Genomic DNA, 17,250 nt, shown 5'->3' with positions numbered 1-17,250 from the left:
TGCAGTAATCTGTTTCATGTTTATTCGATTTCGACTGATCTCTGTTCTCCAATTAAACATGGAAGCCCTCTGTATCTCATAAATTATTGGTGATAACTGACTATTTATTGTTAAAGTGACTAATACAAACTGTAGATTAACAATTAAGGAAACTGCAACATTTGCATCCATACTCCCATATAATCACAGACTGAATACACTCTGTACCTGATTCCAATTGAACACCAGACCTTCGGCTGTGTAGTCTCTGTCTTTGTAGTCCTTAAAAAATTCACACCCTAAATAAAGACAAGAAAATTATTTTGTTATCATATGATCTAACATTAAACTCCAAATTCATTCTTCCAAATGACAAACAACGATAAGAAGTGTTTAAGAACTCTGAGAGCATCTCTGTAGAACTTTTTTTTGCAAGCTTTTATGGAGAATATTAACATACTTTATTAGGTGGAAAAACTGTTTTATTATTTTTTTCTAATCCTGTTTTATGTTGTTAAAAATTATTTAAAATTCTATTTTTAAATTATAATTTCAACAATTTTCTTCTAGGTGGTAATGAACAAGGTATTTTTTAATTATTTATTTTTTTTATTGTTTTTGACATCTTTGATACCAAATAATCATAGCCACTAATGTTTTTGTAATGGGCTTCCATGAAATTTGTCAATAACAAGTTATTCTTATTGTTGCTATCATTATTATTATTATTATTGGTTAAAAAAAATAGCACCAGATTTACAGATTTCCTGAGTCCCAGAGGTGTCATGTATCTGCAATGTCACTATGCCAAAATCACTGCACAGTACAATTCTCTTCCTACAAGCTTGTTAGGGCCCAAGCAACTTAGGTGCCAGGATGCTATTGTAATCACTCTGTTTATCATTTGTAGTGTTGTATTTGTAGAATTGTAGTGTTTATTATTATTAGGGCCTGAGCAACAAAGTTGCCTGGGACCATTGTGAAGTTGTGAGGAACCTATTGTTTTTGTAGAGGTTATTATTATGGCCCGAGTACCGAAGGTGCAAAGACACTAGAGGGCCCCGTATGTGACCTCATTCGTTCTGTGTCCAATGGTCATGCAATTACATGAATTGCTATGACCCCATGGCTGCCAGTCCCCTGACGGGCGTGGGGTACAAGGGCCGGTTCAACACTGCTTGCAGCTTTAATTTAGATTGTACTCTCTTCCTGATACTGAATGTTCGAGGCCAGTACCAGTATAGATATTAAATCATCTGATAATGATAAAAACAGTTGAGATGTTTTATGATGAGGATTTATTTGTATTTTTATGCTACTATGACAAAGATAAAGTAAAAAAATAGTGAGAAATTTTACAGTCTAAAAATTTACTTGTCAGTGGTCTCTATGTAATGGAGACAGTGTTTCAAAATTATTTCAAATATTTGGCAGTGCTGTACTGTAGTTTCTTGTTATTTATCAGCAAATAAATACACCGATATGCAATATGCTGCAGATAAATGGCATCCACCCGGAGCAATTTATCTGTCTAGCTCTAGTAGAGTTAAGTCAATTGTGCTTGTTTACCTGGATAAGGCACAGAAAGCAAAGTGAAGTCTGCGTAGCGTTGGGCCTTGTCCGCCTTTTCAGAGGATGTCACACTGAACAGACAGAAAGACACCAAAAAACAAGAGGAGATAAATTGTGAGCTTTCACAGGTATGTGGTATTTTAATACATAACACATTTACACAATACATGGCCATTTCATTGGCCAAAACTGCCTAAGACACATATATCAGTATAGTATATATTTTGGCATATATGCAAAAAGACACTGCAGTGCAATGAGTTGCAGCTATGTTTCAATGGCATTGGGGCTTTATTAAACATTTTGTGAATCTCAATTGTTATAACTCAAAATTAGAAGTAAAACGGAGCTGACTGGCACTGCACTAGTAATGACAAATCGGAGACATTATTTTAGAATCCTAGAAATGTATTAATTTTTTTTTTTTTTTTTAGAAAAAAATTATTTAAAGGAAAACCTCAGACCCTTAGTTGAAGCACCTACAGCAGCAATTACAGCTTTGAGTCTTCCTGGGTGTGACACAACAAGCTTAGCACACACTGATTTAAGGATTTTCTGCCATTTCTCTCTGCAGATGCTCTCAAACCCTGTTCTTTGTCCTATTCACACCAGGATGACATTGTCACCAACATGCATCACCACTGGTTTCCTCTAAACATGACACAGCATGGGAAGTCCCCTGGAAGTCTACGCCTGTAGAAGCATAACTAGGGGATGGATTAAGGTAAGTCTGAGCCAGCGCTAACTATAAGCTTTTTCAAAGAGGAAAGTTGTAAGACTAGTCTTCAATGTGGAGAGGGTGTCTCCCAAACCCAAACTGAAAGAAGCCAAACAGCTGAAGACTCTGAAACCACAAGAAAGTATGAATTTGGGAGTACAGTGTTCTAGTGAGATAGTAGGACACTATGAGCTCTTTAAGATATGTTGGTGCCTGAGCATTAAGGGATTTCTAGATAAGGATTATAAATTCTATTTTGGATTTTACTAGGAGCCGTGCAGAAAAGCTAACATGGGAGAAATATGATCTCTTTTCCTAGTCCCTGTCAGTAATCGTGCTGCAGCATTTTGGATCAACTAGAGAGTCTTTGGAGACATTCTAATAATAAGGAATTGCAATAATCCAGCCAAGAAGTAACAAAAGCATTGACTAATTTTCAGCATGTTTTTGAGATTAATGCATTTCTGAGGTGTTTGGGGCCCAAGTACAATAACTCCAATTTTGTCTGAATTTAATAGCAGGAATTGCTGGTCATCCAGGTCCTTAAGTATGTTTGAACCTAGCTGATTAGTTTCATCTGCATGACAATGGAATTTTTTCCTAATTCCTAATAACATTGACTGAAAGAACCATATTCTGTATAAGGTGAACATAACTGGTCCAAGCACAGAACCTTGTGTCTAACTTTGCTTACATGGATTATTCATTGTTAATGTTTACTAACTGAATTCTGTCTTATAAACAGGACTTAAAGGTTCTATATGGAGAAATCTGAAAACCCTTGTTAGTGTTAGTGAACTGCAGTCTATGCCCTACTACTTACAGAGTGCAAGCGAGAGCATCCTTCCACACAGTACCTTTAAGCCTGCTTAAATCCTTTGTCTGATGCAATTAGAGGGTCATTTGTAACTTTCACCAGTGCGGTCTCTGTGCTGTGAGTCACTCTAAATCCTGACTGAAAATCCTTGTATAATCTATTGTTCTGTAGAAAGTCAAACAGCTAATTGGAAACTGCTTTTTTTTTTTTTAAAGAATCTTAGAGAGAAAGGAACAGAGAGATATGGGTCTATAGAAGGCTGGCTCAAGACCAGATCTTTTAAGGAGAGTTTTAATTACAGTTACTTTAAAGGACTGTGGTTCATAACATGTTAATAAAGACAGATAGACTATATCTACTAGTAAGTGATAACTAAGCTATAAATGCTATGATGAAACTGCCTCTCATGAGAACTGCCCCAGGAAAGGAAGACCAAGAGTTATCTCTCCTGCAAGGGATAAGTTCATTAGAGTTAACAGACTCAGAAACTGCAAATTAAAGCACCTCCAATTAAAGCGCACATAAATGCTTGACAGAGATCAAGTAGCAGACATATCAAAACATCAACTGTTCCGAGGAGACTGCGTGAATCAGGCCTTGATGGTCAAATTGCTGCAAAGAAGCCACTACTGAGGCAGAAGAAGTATAAGAGAATTGCTTGGGCAAAGAAACACAAGGGATGGACATTAGACCAGTGGAAATCTGTATTTTGCTCTGATGAGTCCAAATTTGAGATTTGTGGTTCCACATGCCATGTCTTTGTGAGACACACATAAGGTGAGTGGAGGGTTTCTATGTGTGTGGTTCCCATCATGAACCATAGAGGAGGAAGTTTGATAGTGTGGGTGTGCTTTGCTGGTGACACTGTCGGCGATTGATTCAAAATTCAAGGCACAATTAACCAGCGTGGCTACCAGCTTCTGCAGCAACATGCCATCCCATCTGGTTTGTCCCATCACTTGTTTTTCAACAGGACAAAGACCCCAAACACACCTCCAGGCTATGTAAGGGCTATCTGACCAAGAAGGAGAGTGATGGAGTGCTGCATCAGATGACCTGGCCTCCACAATCACCCGACCTAAACCAAATTGAGATGGCTGGGGATGAGTTGGACTGCAGAGTGAAAGCAAAGCAGCCAACAAATGCTCAGCACCTCTGGGAACACCTTCAAGACTGTTGGAAAACTATTCCAGGTGACTACCTCATGAATCTGACTGAGAAATGAGTGTGCAAAGTTATCATCAAAGCAAAAAGGTGGCTACTTTGAATAATCTAAAATAGTAGACAAAAATAATATTAATCTCCAATGTAGAAAGTAATAAAAATAGAGAAAAACCATTGAATGAGAAGGTGTGTCCGAACGTTTGACTGCCACAGTATATCAGGTTTTACAGCTGTTTCTATGGATCCTGTGTTCGAGGATAAATCCGTGCCAGTTGAGGGCAGGAGGAAAACTTTGTCTCTCATGATTAGAATTTGATCTTTATCATGAAGTCATCAATACTGAGAGCTGAAGGAATAAATGGATTGATAGAGCTATGACTGTCTGTAAGCCTGGCTTCAGTGCTTGTCATGCTAAGCGGGATTTTTCCACTTTGGTGGAACACCATATTTCATACTTTCAAGTTTTCATGAGGTTTGTTTTAATATGTGGGTTTACAAGTTAAGCCATGGAGCCAATCTCTTTTGTTTTATTATCTTCTTTTTATTAGAGGCGCAATAGTCAGTGGGTTTATTTACATACTGAGAGAAGCTAATAGTGAGATAAATGCAATAAGACTATGATTTTCAATGTCAACGTGAATATTAAAATCACCTACAATAATTACTTTATCTGCACTAAGGACTAAACTTGATAAAAACGGATATAAAACGTCAGGAGCTTGGTACACTATAACAGAATTGGCTGTAATGTTTTCCAGGTTGGCTGTGAGAGTAAGAATAAGAACATGGATTTTGAATTAGTTATAATTAACTTAAAGTTTTGGGTTGATTAATAGGCCTCAGTCAAAAATGGCTGCACCTCCACCACTGTCTTGAAGAATGTGGGGTGACTGGGGTGAGTGGATTCATGGAATCCAATATATTCATCATGACATAGACAGGTTTCAAAAAGACAAAATAAAACAACATGAGAAATTGAAATTACATATGTAATAAATACAGCTTTAACTAAGGGCTATCCAATATTTAATAATTAACGCTTATTTCTCCTATTACCTTGACCTTTTGTAGCAGAGGTCATATTTTTTTTATTAGTTTCTGTTCCTATCAAGCAGGTCAGTGGCAGGAAGAATAAATATAAAAACTATAAATTGTGTTTGGTTATAACTGTAACTCAGTTGAACATCTGACCATATCTTAAAACAAACTTATACATTTAATGCAGGTAAAACCAGTGCTTTCACTTTTCAGTATAATTGCTCAAAGCCCATTTCCTGCCCTTTTAACATCATATTCTGTGCCATTCTTTCTGTCGTTTGTTGTCTTTGATTATTCATTGTGCATTTTCAAATCAATCAAAAATGTGTACATATAGTAAGTATACCCCAAGATAGCACAAATACCATCTGTTCCATATGTATTCTAACACTGCTATCAACTACTACAGTGGATTAGCCCCTAAAATACGCAGAATGATATGAACGCTAAGCCTCAAAATTAAACCTCTCCAAATCAGACAAGTCACCGGCACACTGCCCACATCAACTCTCCTCAGTTAATGGCAGAATCTGAAGCAAAACACACATACTCTGGGTCTGTAGCCATATGTGTTCTTCCTACAAAGTCTATTACAAACAGTGAGCTCAATAACAGTGTGTGAAGGCTGTTCCTTACTTTAGGCCAAACTTAACCTTCTTGTTCTCCACCATCAGGTCACAGATGTAGCGAACCGAGAGGTAACGTAGCAGCTTAATGTCATGGCCTCGAACCTTATCAAAGAGCTGGGAGTCACCATTCCTGAGAGCGAGCAGACAGCAGAGGGATGACGAGAGTGCGTGTGAAAGACAAAAACAAAAGTGGAAGAAAATTAAGATCAAAACACTTGATAGAAAAAAGTATGTTGTCTGGCACAAGTCACCTTTAAGAGAGATGTTGAAAGTGTTGTAAGTTGTCTTTCTGTCATGATGCCACTTTTAAAAGGGATAGGGAAATAGTAATATATCACTTCTTAACACCTCCACCGAGGTCATTCATTGTTTTGTTTTATTGCCATCACACGTGACTGATGTCACATACTGATTTGGCTCATAAACTAGTGTCTGATGTACATTGTACACTAATCTAGTTAAAGTAATTTGATTACCTGACTGCACTGTCATCCTCTGGAACCTCCTCTGACTCTGTCCATGTGTCATCACTGCCTCCTACAAAAGACACAAACATACAAAGATGACCATGAGGTAAAACCTCCACAAAGGACTCAAAGTCCATAAATCATCAGCCTATCATGTTAGTTTTTTTTACATGAAAACAAGTTAGAAACATGTTATAAACACAATACATACAATAATAAACAGAACCTGTTTTAGTGCATGTAACCAGTATTTTAGAGACGAAGAACATGAGAGAGGGTTTTTTATCCTTCTGACCACTGCTCTGCTTGACAGGAACAGATCACCCATGCTTTGGGTATGTGCAACCTGAACACAAGGAGCTAGACATCAGGTACAGAGTAAATTCAGGGAGCAAAAAGAATCACACCTAGCAGATAATTTGGCTTAAACCCCAACAGGGTCAGAATTAGAAACAAACAAGTAAAAATGGATGCTCATTGCCATATGTTTTTCTAAAGTAACTTTGGTACACGTTACAACATGCCACCGTTAGCTTTGAAACACTGGCCAATTCCTGCAGAAATCATAGAGTGACTGCCAGCTTCAAAAACTGTTTGGTAAAGACACACCTTTAGTCAACCATCCAAATAGACTGTAAATGTTTCAGCAGTTCTAGGGGTTCTTTAACTCTAACGCCATAAACGTGGATGAGATACATATATGCATCCATTAGTTACAGGATTCTGTACAGGGTGTACCCCGCCTCTCGCCCAATGACAGCTGGAATAGCCACCCCCCCGCAGCCCTTAACAGTTAAGTAGTATAGATAATGGATGGATTGATGAAAGTTATAGGGATAATTCCAAATGATGTCAAATCAAACAATAAAAATTTCTGTGGTCACCAAAATAATCGCTGAGATCTGGGAACACAGTGACACTGTAACAAGCAGTCACACAACCTAAACGAGAAGTTTAGTGTCATCAATTATCTGACTACTATTCTGTTAATTGATTTTTTTCAAGCAAAATCAAAACTTTTGATAGTTTCAGATTCTCAAATGTGACAATTCCCTGCTTTTCTAGGTCTTACATACATTTTTGTAATTACATAAAAACAAGTTACAGAAATTGAATATTTTTTGGGAATAGAGTGTTGGTCAGGCAACACGTTTAATGATGTCACCTAAGTTTTCCAGACAAAATAATTTGCAGATTTAAGTACAGATAATTATTAGTTGCAATTCTTATCTAAACCACTTCATTCAGAGATGAAACTGAAATGTTTGTAATCAGTGTTTCCCCTAGAATAACTGTCATGGGTGGGGGGTGGGGAGTTATGTAATTGTAGTTGTATGGACTAGGACTAGCTCACCTGTCAGCAAAGGACGCGTAAAAAAAATATATGTTTCTGACGTTTGGGGTTGACGTCTGTCCATCTATAATTTTAGATTGAGACTTACAATTCTTGTTGGGACTTTTTCTTGAACTTAACATGGCAAGTTGTCAACCTGACTCTCTTTCGCTTTTGGGTGCAGGCGCATATGTAGAGACGCACGTGAAACAGGAAGCGGGGAGATAAAAACATGAATGTAGATGATTTTTGATTTTAACATTTTTGTCTTTGCTTTTCTTGGGAGGGCAGGTGGGGTCCCTTATGGTAGGGGAAACACTGGTAATAATTCCTCAATACACAGATAAACTGTGTGTGTGCAAATACAACATGTATAACACCTTCAAAGTTAAGTAGGATTACAATGAACGTTTCTAACAGGTAATAATTTTTCCTTTCACCTTCATTTTCCAACAGTGTTTGGCTAGCCTGTTTGTTCATGTGTCTGATCAAAAAAGGATCCTTAAAAAGGAACCTAGGTAATTTACCACAAATCACGCCATTTTAAAACTACAGCCAACATTTAGCCAAGGCATACTGTAGAGTTTTATGTTCCTTAACTTCAATGAAGTTGGTTTCAGTTGCCTTTAGTAAATATTGAAAACAAATTTGCCAAGAGTTACTTCAGATAGAATATCTATGAGCATTTCTATCTACCATTTTATGCATGCGCAATGGAAACAGACTTATGTGGCTTAAATTGACAGTGACACTCCCTCTGGACAAAAAAATGCAGCAGATGAAAACATCAGCTCTAAGGTTCCTCAGATTGATACATGAAACAATTAGAAATGTAGTATTTCCAACATGTTTTTGTTTTTGTTTGGGGTTTCATGGCTGTTATTTAAATTCCATTTTCTTGCTGCAAGCCCTCTTCTGCAATGCTTTAATAGCACCTGCCTGAGGATTTAGCCCTAGAATTAAAATTATCTTAACTGCAGTGAATGGAAATGCATGTAGATTTCCATTTTCTTTTTTAGATTTTCAGGAAATTCTGCTAAAATTTTGCTACATTTGAATGGATATTTGTTTTTTTTTTTTTATGTTACATTATGTGCTAGAAAAGTTTTTTTATTTTTGCACTTGGTAACTTGAATTAAGCCATCCCTCATCTATTTAGAGGAACATTAAGCTCCTATAGGAAAAGTTTGACAGCTGTCTGACAGCTGCTGCAACTATTCATAGGTCAAAAAGCACACACACAACTGAAACCTCACATGGAAAATAAGTTGAAACAAGTTCTTCTTCTTCTTTTTTTGTGCTAAATTTAAGTTTCTGTGTATGCACATATATGGGTATGGGTATGGGTGGGTAGGTGGGTCTGGACTGCAGGTGGGTGTGGGTGTGTGTGCTTGTGTGCTGTACCTGAGAAGATGTAGTTGTAGCCTGTGCGTCCATACAGCTCCCCCCAGCCTGCTAGAGTGGACGACCGGCAAATATGCTGCAATGAGTAAGAAACTAGATCATACAATGTTGTTTTACTGCTAACACCAGCATAAAACAATATCTTGTCACCTGTCCAGCCACAACATGAAAGTAGGAAGTGGCAACCACAGAAAATCAGAAAATGTCATTCTAAGACAAGGTGGCTCTTGGAAATATTTCTTATTTTAGCTCCATAACCAGCCCTAGTTCAGTCCCTGTTACAACATGTTTTAATGGAACTTGCAGTACATTGAATAAAGTTTCATAACAAACACACTCCTCTTTATATCTGAACTAGGCTGTGTTTTTTGTCTTACATCCCCAATTCCCAAAAAGTTGGGACGCTGTGTAAAATGTAAATAAAAACAGAATGCAATGATTTGCAAATCTCATAAACCCATATTTCATTCCCAGTAGAACATAAACATCATATCAGTTGTTGAAACTGAAACATTTTGCCATTTCGTGGAAAATATTAGCTCATTTTGAATTTGATGGAGGCAACACACCTCAAAAAAGGTGGAACAGGGCGTTTACCATTGTTTACCAATGTGTAATATCCCCTTCTTTTAACAACTGTCTGTAAACGCCTGGGAAGAGAGAAGACCAGTTTTACGAGAGGAATGTTGTCCCATTGTCTGACGCAGGATTCAAGCTGCTCAACATTCCTGGGCCTTCGTTGCCGGACTTTTCGCTTCATGATGGGCCAAATGTTTTCTGTTGGTGAAAGGTCTGGACTGCAGGCAGGCCATTTCAGCACCTGGACTCTTCTCCTGCGAAGCCATGCTGTTGCGATGGATGCAGTATATGGTTTAGCATTGTCTTGCTGAAATATGCAAGGCCTTCCCTGAAAGAGACTTTGTCTGGATAGGAGCATATGTTGCTCTAAAACCTCTATGTCCTTTTCAGCATTGATGGTGCCTTTCCAGATGTGTGAGCTGCCCACACCATAGGCACTAATGCAACCCCATGCCATCAGAGATGCAGGCTTTTAAACTAAGTGCTGATAACAAGCTGGATGGCCCCTCTCCTCTTTAGTGCACAGGGCACAGCATCACAGCACAGCATTTTTTTCCAAAAAGAATTTCAAATTTTGATTAATCTGACCACAAAAGTTTTCCGTTTTACCTCAGACCATTTTAAGTGAGCTTTGGCCCAGACAAGATGGTGGCATTTCTGGATCGTGTTCACATATGGCTTCTTCTTTGCATGATAGAGCCATAAACTGCATTTGTGGATTGCACAGCAAACTGTGTTCACAGACAGTGACTTCTGGAAGTGTTACTGAGCCCATGCAGTTATTTCGAGTAGAGAATCGTGCCTGTTTTTAATGCAGTGCTGCCTGAAGGCCCGAAGATCACATCCAGTTTTGACCTTCGACCTTGTCCCTTGCACACAGAGATTCCTCCTGATTCCCAGAATCTTTTGATGATATTATACACTGTAGATGGTGGGATCTTCAAAGTCTTCGCAAAATTTTACGTTGGGGAACATTTTTCTGAAAGTGTTCCACAATTTTTAGATGCAGTTTGTCACAGATTGGTGAACCTCTGCCCATCTTTACATCTGAGAGAGTCCTTTTATACCTAGTCATGTTACTGACCTGTTGCCAATTAACCTAATTAGTTGTCAAATGCTCCTCCATTTGTTTTAGATTTGTGCCAATTACTTTTCCAGCCTTTTGTTGCCCCGTCCCAACTTTTTTGAGATGTGTAGCCTCCATCAAATTCAAAATGAGCTAATATTTTCCATGAAATGGCAAAATGTCTCAGTTTCAACATCTGATATGTTGTTTATGTTTTATTGCGAATAAAATATGGGTTTATGAGATTTGCAAATCATTGCATTCTGTTTTTAATTACATTTTACACCGTGTCCCAACTTTTTTGGAATTAGGGTTGTATACAGCAAGATTACATATACTATTTAGTAGGGATGTAACAATTCCCCAAATCCATAGTTCGGTTCAGGTCTCTATTTTTGAGCCACATTTCAGGTTCATTCCTCTCTCTTTTTTTTAGTTTGATTGTTTTTTTCTGCATGCTTTTTTTGTTTTCTTTTGTTTTGTTTTTGAGTTTTACAGTTCTTTCTTCCTGTAATACAATATGAGATTGTGGACATTTGTATCACGGCTTTGGTCTCGGGTTGCAGAATTCTTACACCCTTGGTATTTTGCAGTCTTTGTAGTTTAGAGACTTTAACACAAAGAGCTCTATTTCAACAGTCTAAGCACATGGTTTAAAGCACATGGAGTCAGAGCGTTTAGGGCATGTCCAAATCCAGTTTTGCTGGTCTAATGGTAGGAAAAAAGGTTGCAACGCTAGGCCCATTGTTCAAATGGGTTGTGCTTGGTCTCCTATTAATCACGGGTATGTTTTTGGTGTAACATGCAATAAACCAATCAGAGTGTGAGCTCCCATTCCCCTTACAAGCCTGGTGGACAGAGTGCTACTACAGTGGTGGACTTGCCAGCTTCTTCTGCCAGCTGACATCTCCTTGCCTGCTGTTGCTGGCATATTTGGGTTCACTGACATTGGCACATGCACTCCAGCATCATGCCTTCTAAAGTCCTCTAATGTGTCCTGATTTATGTCCAAGAGACATCCATGATGGATGGCAATGTTTTGCAACACACAACATGCAATTTGTTATTCTTAATCTTTACATGTTGTCCACCTATTTAGGCACATGTAACTATCTTGATAATGCACCCTTAAAATAGCTGTGAAATACTGCACCATTGACTTCAGACCATGTATTTGTTGGTCAGTTGCACAATCGCTTTCCACTGCCTCAAGATGGCAATGCATCAACAATGCCCCTGACAAGACCTCTATTCAAGATCAACCCGCACATGAGCACTAAGATGGGCAAAAGTTTATTTGCTATTTAAACAATGTGGGTGCTGGAAGGGAAAATGACAACTGCACTGATCTGAAACTAGCAAGCCAGGTCAAAGATAATGTTTTGAAATTTGTAAGCTTGTTAAAGGAGACAGTTGAATATATCAGATATCAAAAACCTAAGAAGAGAGTGTAGAGTTTGAAGTTGTGTAGCGATACCTTGCCATTGTAGAGGATGACGGGACAGACGAACCTCCCTCTGCAGCGGGCCAACTTACTACGGTTCACCAGGTCTTGCAGCTTACTGATCTGTACTGTGCTCTCAAACCTGTACACAAAAAAAAAATGCGTTATCCATCAGACAGCCAACTTAAATTTAATTTAGCATGTTATTTAGACAAAGTAACTGCAAAACATTTCATATCAATAATTAATGTTACCTACACCCTGTTGCAAAAACTGAAATAACATTGTCCCAAAATAATCAGTTGTTCTTATCGTTCAATCCAGGTTATACTGAAGTGAGATTATATATATATATATATGTATATATATATATATATATATATATATATATATATATATATATATATATATGAGAGTGTGAGTGAGTGAGTGAGTGAGTGAGTGCAACTATCAAAATAGTTGCCAAAAAACTTTAAGAACTTATCTAATTCACTAGATTAGTCAAAAACAGACATTCCTCTCTGGATATTTTATCCATAGTTTCTTAATTTATCTTTCAGGAAATTTACCTTACCACATTTTGTACAGTAACATACAATAGAGGGTTTTAGCCTTACAGACCAATGCATATTTGGTATGCGATACTTGATAAAATGTTGACTTGTTGATTACATTTTTGTCCATCAATTTATAGACTGACAAATTGTTTCAATCCTACAACTTAGTACGTTTCATCACAAATAATAATGCTTACAAACCCTTTCAAAAATATGTCACATTTTTTTAGTTGACCCAAACTCTTATTTCCCATTTTCATTTTTATCAGTCTGAATCATGAGAAATTGCAAGACAGACTATGAAATGAGAATATGCTGAGAGGAAAACTTCAGCCAATACAGTATTTGAAGGCTTTGTTGTGAAAAATAGTTTTGGCCCTATGATAAAGCACATCTTTATTTCCAGCAGTACATTGGAAAATAGTTCAACTGCATAAATCAGCAGGAATTACTGAGTCATTGCAAATTGCTTCCTATTTCCAGCAACAACGTGACCTTATGTGACAGGACAATCACTTCACCCCTGTGCCATCTTGATGTGATCACAGGGGCTGGAGATGTAAGCTGACCTTTGCTCCCTGCACCATAGGAAGGTGTGCATGATTAGAGGAGTAACACAAACAAACAAGAAGTAATTGGTAACCGAGTGGGCTGGACTTTGTGTCTGGATATGGAAACTGATGAACTGTCTGAGTAGTGGAGAAGTACCTGTCAGTCTCGCCATCTGTACATTCATACTCCAGGAAAACTATCTGCCGAGGGTAATGGCCACACACTTCTCCATTGGAGTTGTGGATGACACTGTACTTGTAATCTCTGGCAAATAACTCCAGACAACGCTTCTCTATCGCCTCCACCTGAAAAAAACAAAAACAAAACAAACATTATGTTAGTGGTTAAAAAGAACCAGAATTGTTCATTAGAAGACTGATGTATGTACAAGTATGTATGTGTAGTGTCGCTTCCTTTTCCTGTACCCAGTATATATATATGATATTTACACACACACACACACACACACACACACTACCAGTCAAAAGTTTGAACACACCTTCCAATGTCTTTGCATCGGTTGGGTTGTGTAGAGGTAGGGTTGGTACACATTATACAGTGAATAGTCCTATTTAACTACTACTCTAATCCATATTTATAGCAAGAAACACTCAACTAAGTACAGAGAAACAACAGTCCATTGTTGCTTTAAGACATGAAGGTCAGTCAATTCAGAAAATTTCAAGAACTTTGAATGTATCCTCAAGGGCAGCCGTAAAAGCCATCAAACATTATCATGAGGACCATCCCAGGAAAGGAAGACCAGGAGTTACCCCTGCTGCAGAGGATACGTTTATTAGTTACCAGCCTCAGAAACTGCAAATTAACAGCACCCCAGATTAGACAGATAGATTACATAAATGCTTCACAGAGTTCAAGTAGCAGGAACATCACAACATCAACTGTTCAGAGGAGACTACATGAATCAGGCATTGATGGTCAAATTGCTGCAGAGAAGTCACTTTTGAGGAAAAACAAGAAGAAAATTGCTTGGGCCAAGAAACAAAAGGAATAGATATTAGACCAGTGGAAATCTGTTCCTTGCTCTGATGAGAATCACCAAACCTTAACCCAATTTAGATTGTTTGGGATGAGTCGGATTGCAGAGTAATGGCAAAGCCACCAACAAGTGCTTAGCACCTTTAGGAACTCCTTAAAGACTGTTGGAAAACTATTCCAAGTGACTACGTCATGAATCTGATAGAGAGAATGCTAAGAGTGTGCAAAGCTGTCATCAAAGCAAAAGGTGGCTACTTTGAATAATGTAAAAATACAAAACATATTTTGATTCTGGTTAGTTTAAGAACTTTTTTGTTTACAACATAATCCCATATGTGTTCCTTCATAGTTTTGATGTCTTCAATATTACTGTATTATAAAGAAATAGAAAGTAATGAAGGTGTGTCCAAACTTTTGGTGTTGTCAACATTTCTGGTGGAGTCAATACATAAAAAACATGGAAATTTATGGGAATTAAGTGCTGCTTAACGAACACATTCATACGAAGTCAGCTGCGACTCCTTGTAGTTTCTAAAAGGTCACAATCGGAACCTATAACGTGTTTTATTAAGGTCACTTAAAATGCCTTGATTCTGTAAGGCAGTCCGCCGTACCGTACACACAACAGACAATGACGGGTTGTCAAAAAAACTAAAGCACACCGAATGATGACCCACAGTCTTACCCGAGGAGTGATTTCCTTTGCTCTGTACTGTGTTTTAGAGAACAAATCTATCAAATCCGCTATTTCCTCGCTCTTTCTGACCGACAGCCCGGACGCCGTGAAGCCGCCGGCCGCGGAGGAGGAAGAGGCGGCCATCATGGCGCGTCGACCCGCGGCGGTGGCCTCTAGCCGAACTCGACCTCCTTCAAACACCGCAGAGCCTTGTCCTTTGGATCGGGAAGACCGACCAGGCCATCCCTTCCCAGCCAGCTTCTTCCTGACTGCCCGCTTGAGGGGGCCCGAGCCGGGGAGTCTTCCTGAATTCAGGGCACCGGCAAGCTGCTCCACTCTCAAAACAGAAGCCTTCAGCCAGCCACACACAGCACGGCTGCTGCTGCAAGTGTATTAGTTTAGCTTCCCAGGCGTAGGCTGAACGTTTCCACTAACCCCAAACCCTCGAAAACTAATCTGACACAGTTTCAGGCCTTTGTAGTCCTCCACCACATTACCACTGTTTTGTTTGCCGTTCTGACATGAGGTGAAGTAGCAGCCGGCTCTCCGCACCAGGTAACCAAACTCCAGCCAGCTACAGTCAGGAAATCTCCAGGATCCTTCCCGGCCTGCTCACGTTCCCTTAAATGTCACGTCTTCATATCTCCCTGGTAACCACTATCATGACAGGAAACAGATTACAGTTAAACAGAAGTAAATGCCGTGCATGCAGGATCTTAATAATACTTATGTTGTTGTCGAGCTGTAGTGAAGACTTGTGTTGCAATGTGTGTACAAGTCTCAAAGTACGACAGGCGGTAAACAGGAAGCTAACTGGACCACGTGACAGCCATCTCCCCCTTTAAATGACGTTTGTTGTTAATATCAGAACGAGGTCTGAGATCTGAAGCCTGTGTGTGTGTATAATTTTATTATTAAAGAAGCTCATAAAGTTATTACTGAGAGCTTTGGGAATACATGGATCAGTAGAGCTGTGACTCTCTTGTCAGCCTGACTACAGTGCTGGAAAGAAACCTGGGGTTGTTCTTCCAGTGATGAGTAAAAGGCAGTTCTGGCATTACAGAGGGGCTTCTTATATGTTACATAAGACTCTTCCAGGCTAAGCAGGATTCTTCCACTTTGGTGGAACTAACTTCTTTTGGTTTGTTATTTTCTGTTTTAGAGGGACAATGGTATCAAGTCTTGTTTGTGCTGAGTCTGCAGCACTGTCTACAAGGTGATCAATTTGGGATGGACTTATTTTAGCAAAGGAGTTCTCCTTTATATTAAGATAGGGTATTGAATCTTGAATATTGAATCTTATGTGCTGATGGAATCACCTCCTTAGATTTAGCTACAGCATGTTATAGCACTGCTGGACAGACATTGATTGTGATTGAAGTTCAGGACCAGTTTTTAACCAGCAGCGGCACTTCATGGTAAACCTGTAAATTGTCTCATGATCCCTCCATGTGTGTGTGATTGTCAGTGTGAAGATTTCTGCAGAAATTTGAATTGACTGCAGCCAATTAACACGTCAAAGCAAATGACACCCAAGAAGAAACATCATAACATTCAACTTAAATGTGCTTCTTGTCCTCATCTCACTAGGGCCAGAGCAGGGCTGTAACTTTGGAAACTGAAACGCCTACATATGTTATAAAGGATGTTTTTTTTTTAAATATATAAATTAATGTTTCAATGTGTCAAATGATTTGGACTCTTAATATGCCACAGACCATGTGGCCATGCTGGTCATAGTGTTTTAGCTCATCAATTATATTTTTATGTACAGTAATGTCTGCTATTGATATTCACTGTTCCCTTTCTTTCCTCTTTTTGTATTATGTATTGTGTTATTAAGTATATGTGTATGTATTATTACATTATTATTCTAAATATTTGCTAGTAAAGTTGTATATCTGTGTTTTAACACTGTTATTTTTGTTTTTATTATCATTTATTTTTGGAGATTGCTATAGTGGGTTGGGTAATGGGCAAAATGTATTTGTTATTGTTATAAGAGATTAGGACACTATTATTTCTGCTGTAATTGAACTCTTGATTTAAGGCCTGAAAGAGTCTTTTGGGTCCTTGGAGAAGCTGCAATACTAGCTTTCAGTCTCTGCAGGGGATTGTGAGCATCTACACCGATCAGCCATAACATTATGACCACCAACAGGTGATGTAAATAAAATTGATTATCTCGTTACAATGGTACCCGGGAGTGGGTGGGATATATTAGGCAGCAAGTGAACATTTTGTCCTTGAAGGTTA

At 38.5% G+C, this 17,250-nt stretch overlaps 1 protein-coding gene across 1 annotated transcript; it reads right to left on the bottom strand.

Annotated features, from left to right (window-relative positions):
• Positions 1-178: 178 nt before the first annotated feature.
• LOC108879963 (myotubularin-related protein 14) lies at positions 179-15,858 on the bottom strand. Its single transcript, XM_018671410.2, has 8 exons — positions 15,004-15,858; positions 13,476-13,624; positions 12,244-12,352; positions 9,122-9,197; positions 6,394-6,454; positions 5,925-6,047; positions 1,549-1,622; positions 179-278 (listed from the first exon to the last, which is right to left on the bottom strand). Exons 1-8 carry the CDS (start codon positions 15,139-15,141, stop codon positions 184-186), a joined length of 825 nt encoding a protein of 274 aa, XP_018526926.1. The 5' UTR covers positions 15,142-15,858; the 3' UTR covers positions 179-183.
• Positions 15,859-17,250: the final 1,392 nt, after the last annotated feature.

Source organism: Lates calcarifer, unplaced genomic scaffold, assembly GCF_001640805.2.
Source record: "Lates calcarifer isolate ASB-BC8 unplaced genomic scaffold, TLL_Latcal_v3 _unitig_80_quiver_1562, whole genome shotgun sequence".
NCBI classification, from domain to species: Eukaryota; Metazoa; Chordata; class Actinopteri; family Centropomidae; genus Lates; species Lates calcarifer.
This window is presented reverse-complemented; position numbering and strand designations above follow the sequence as displayed.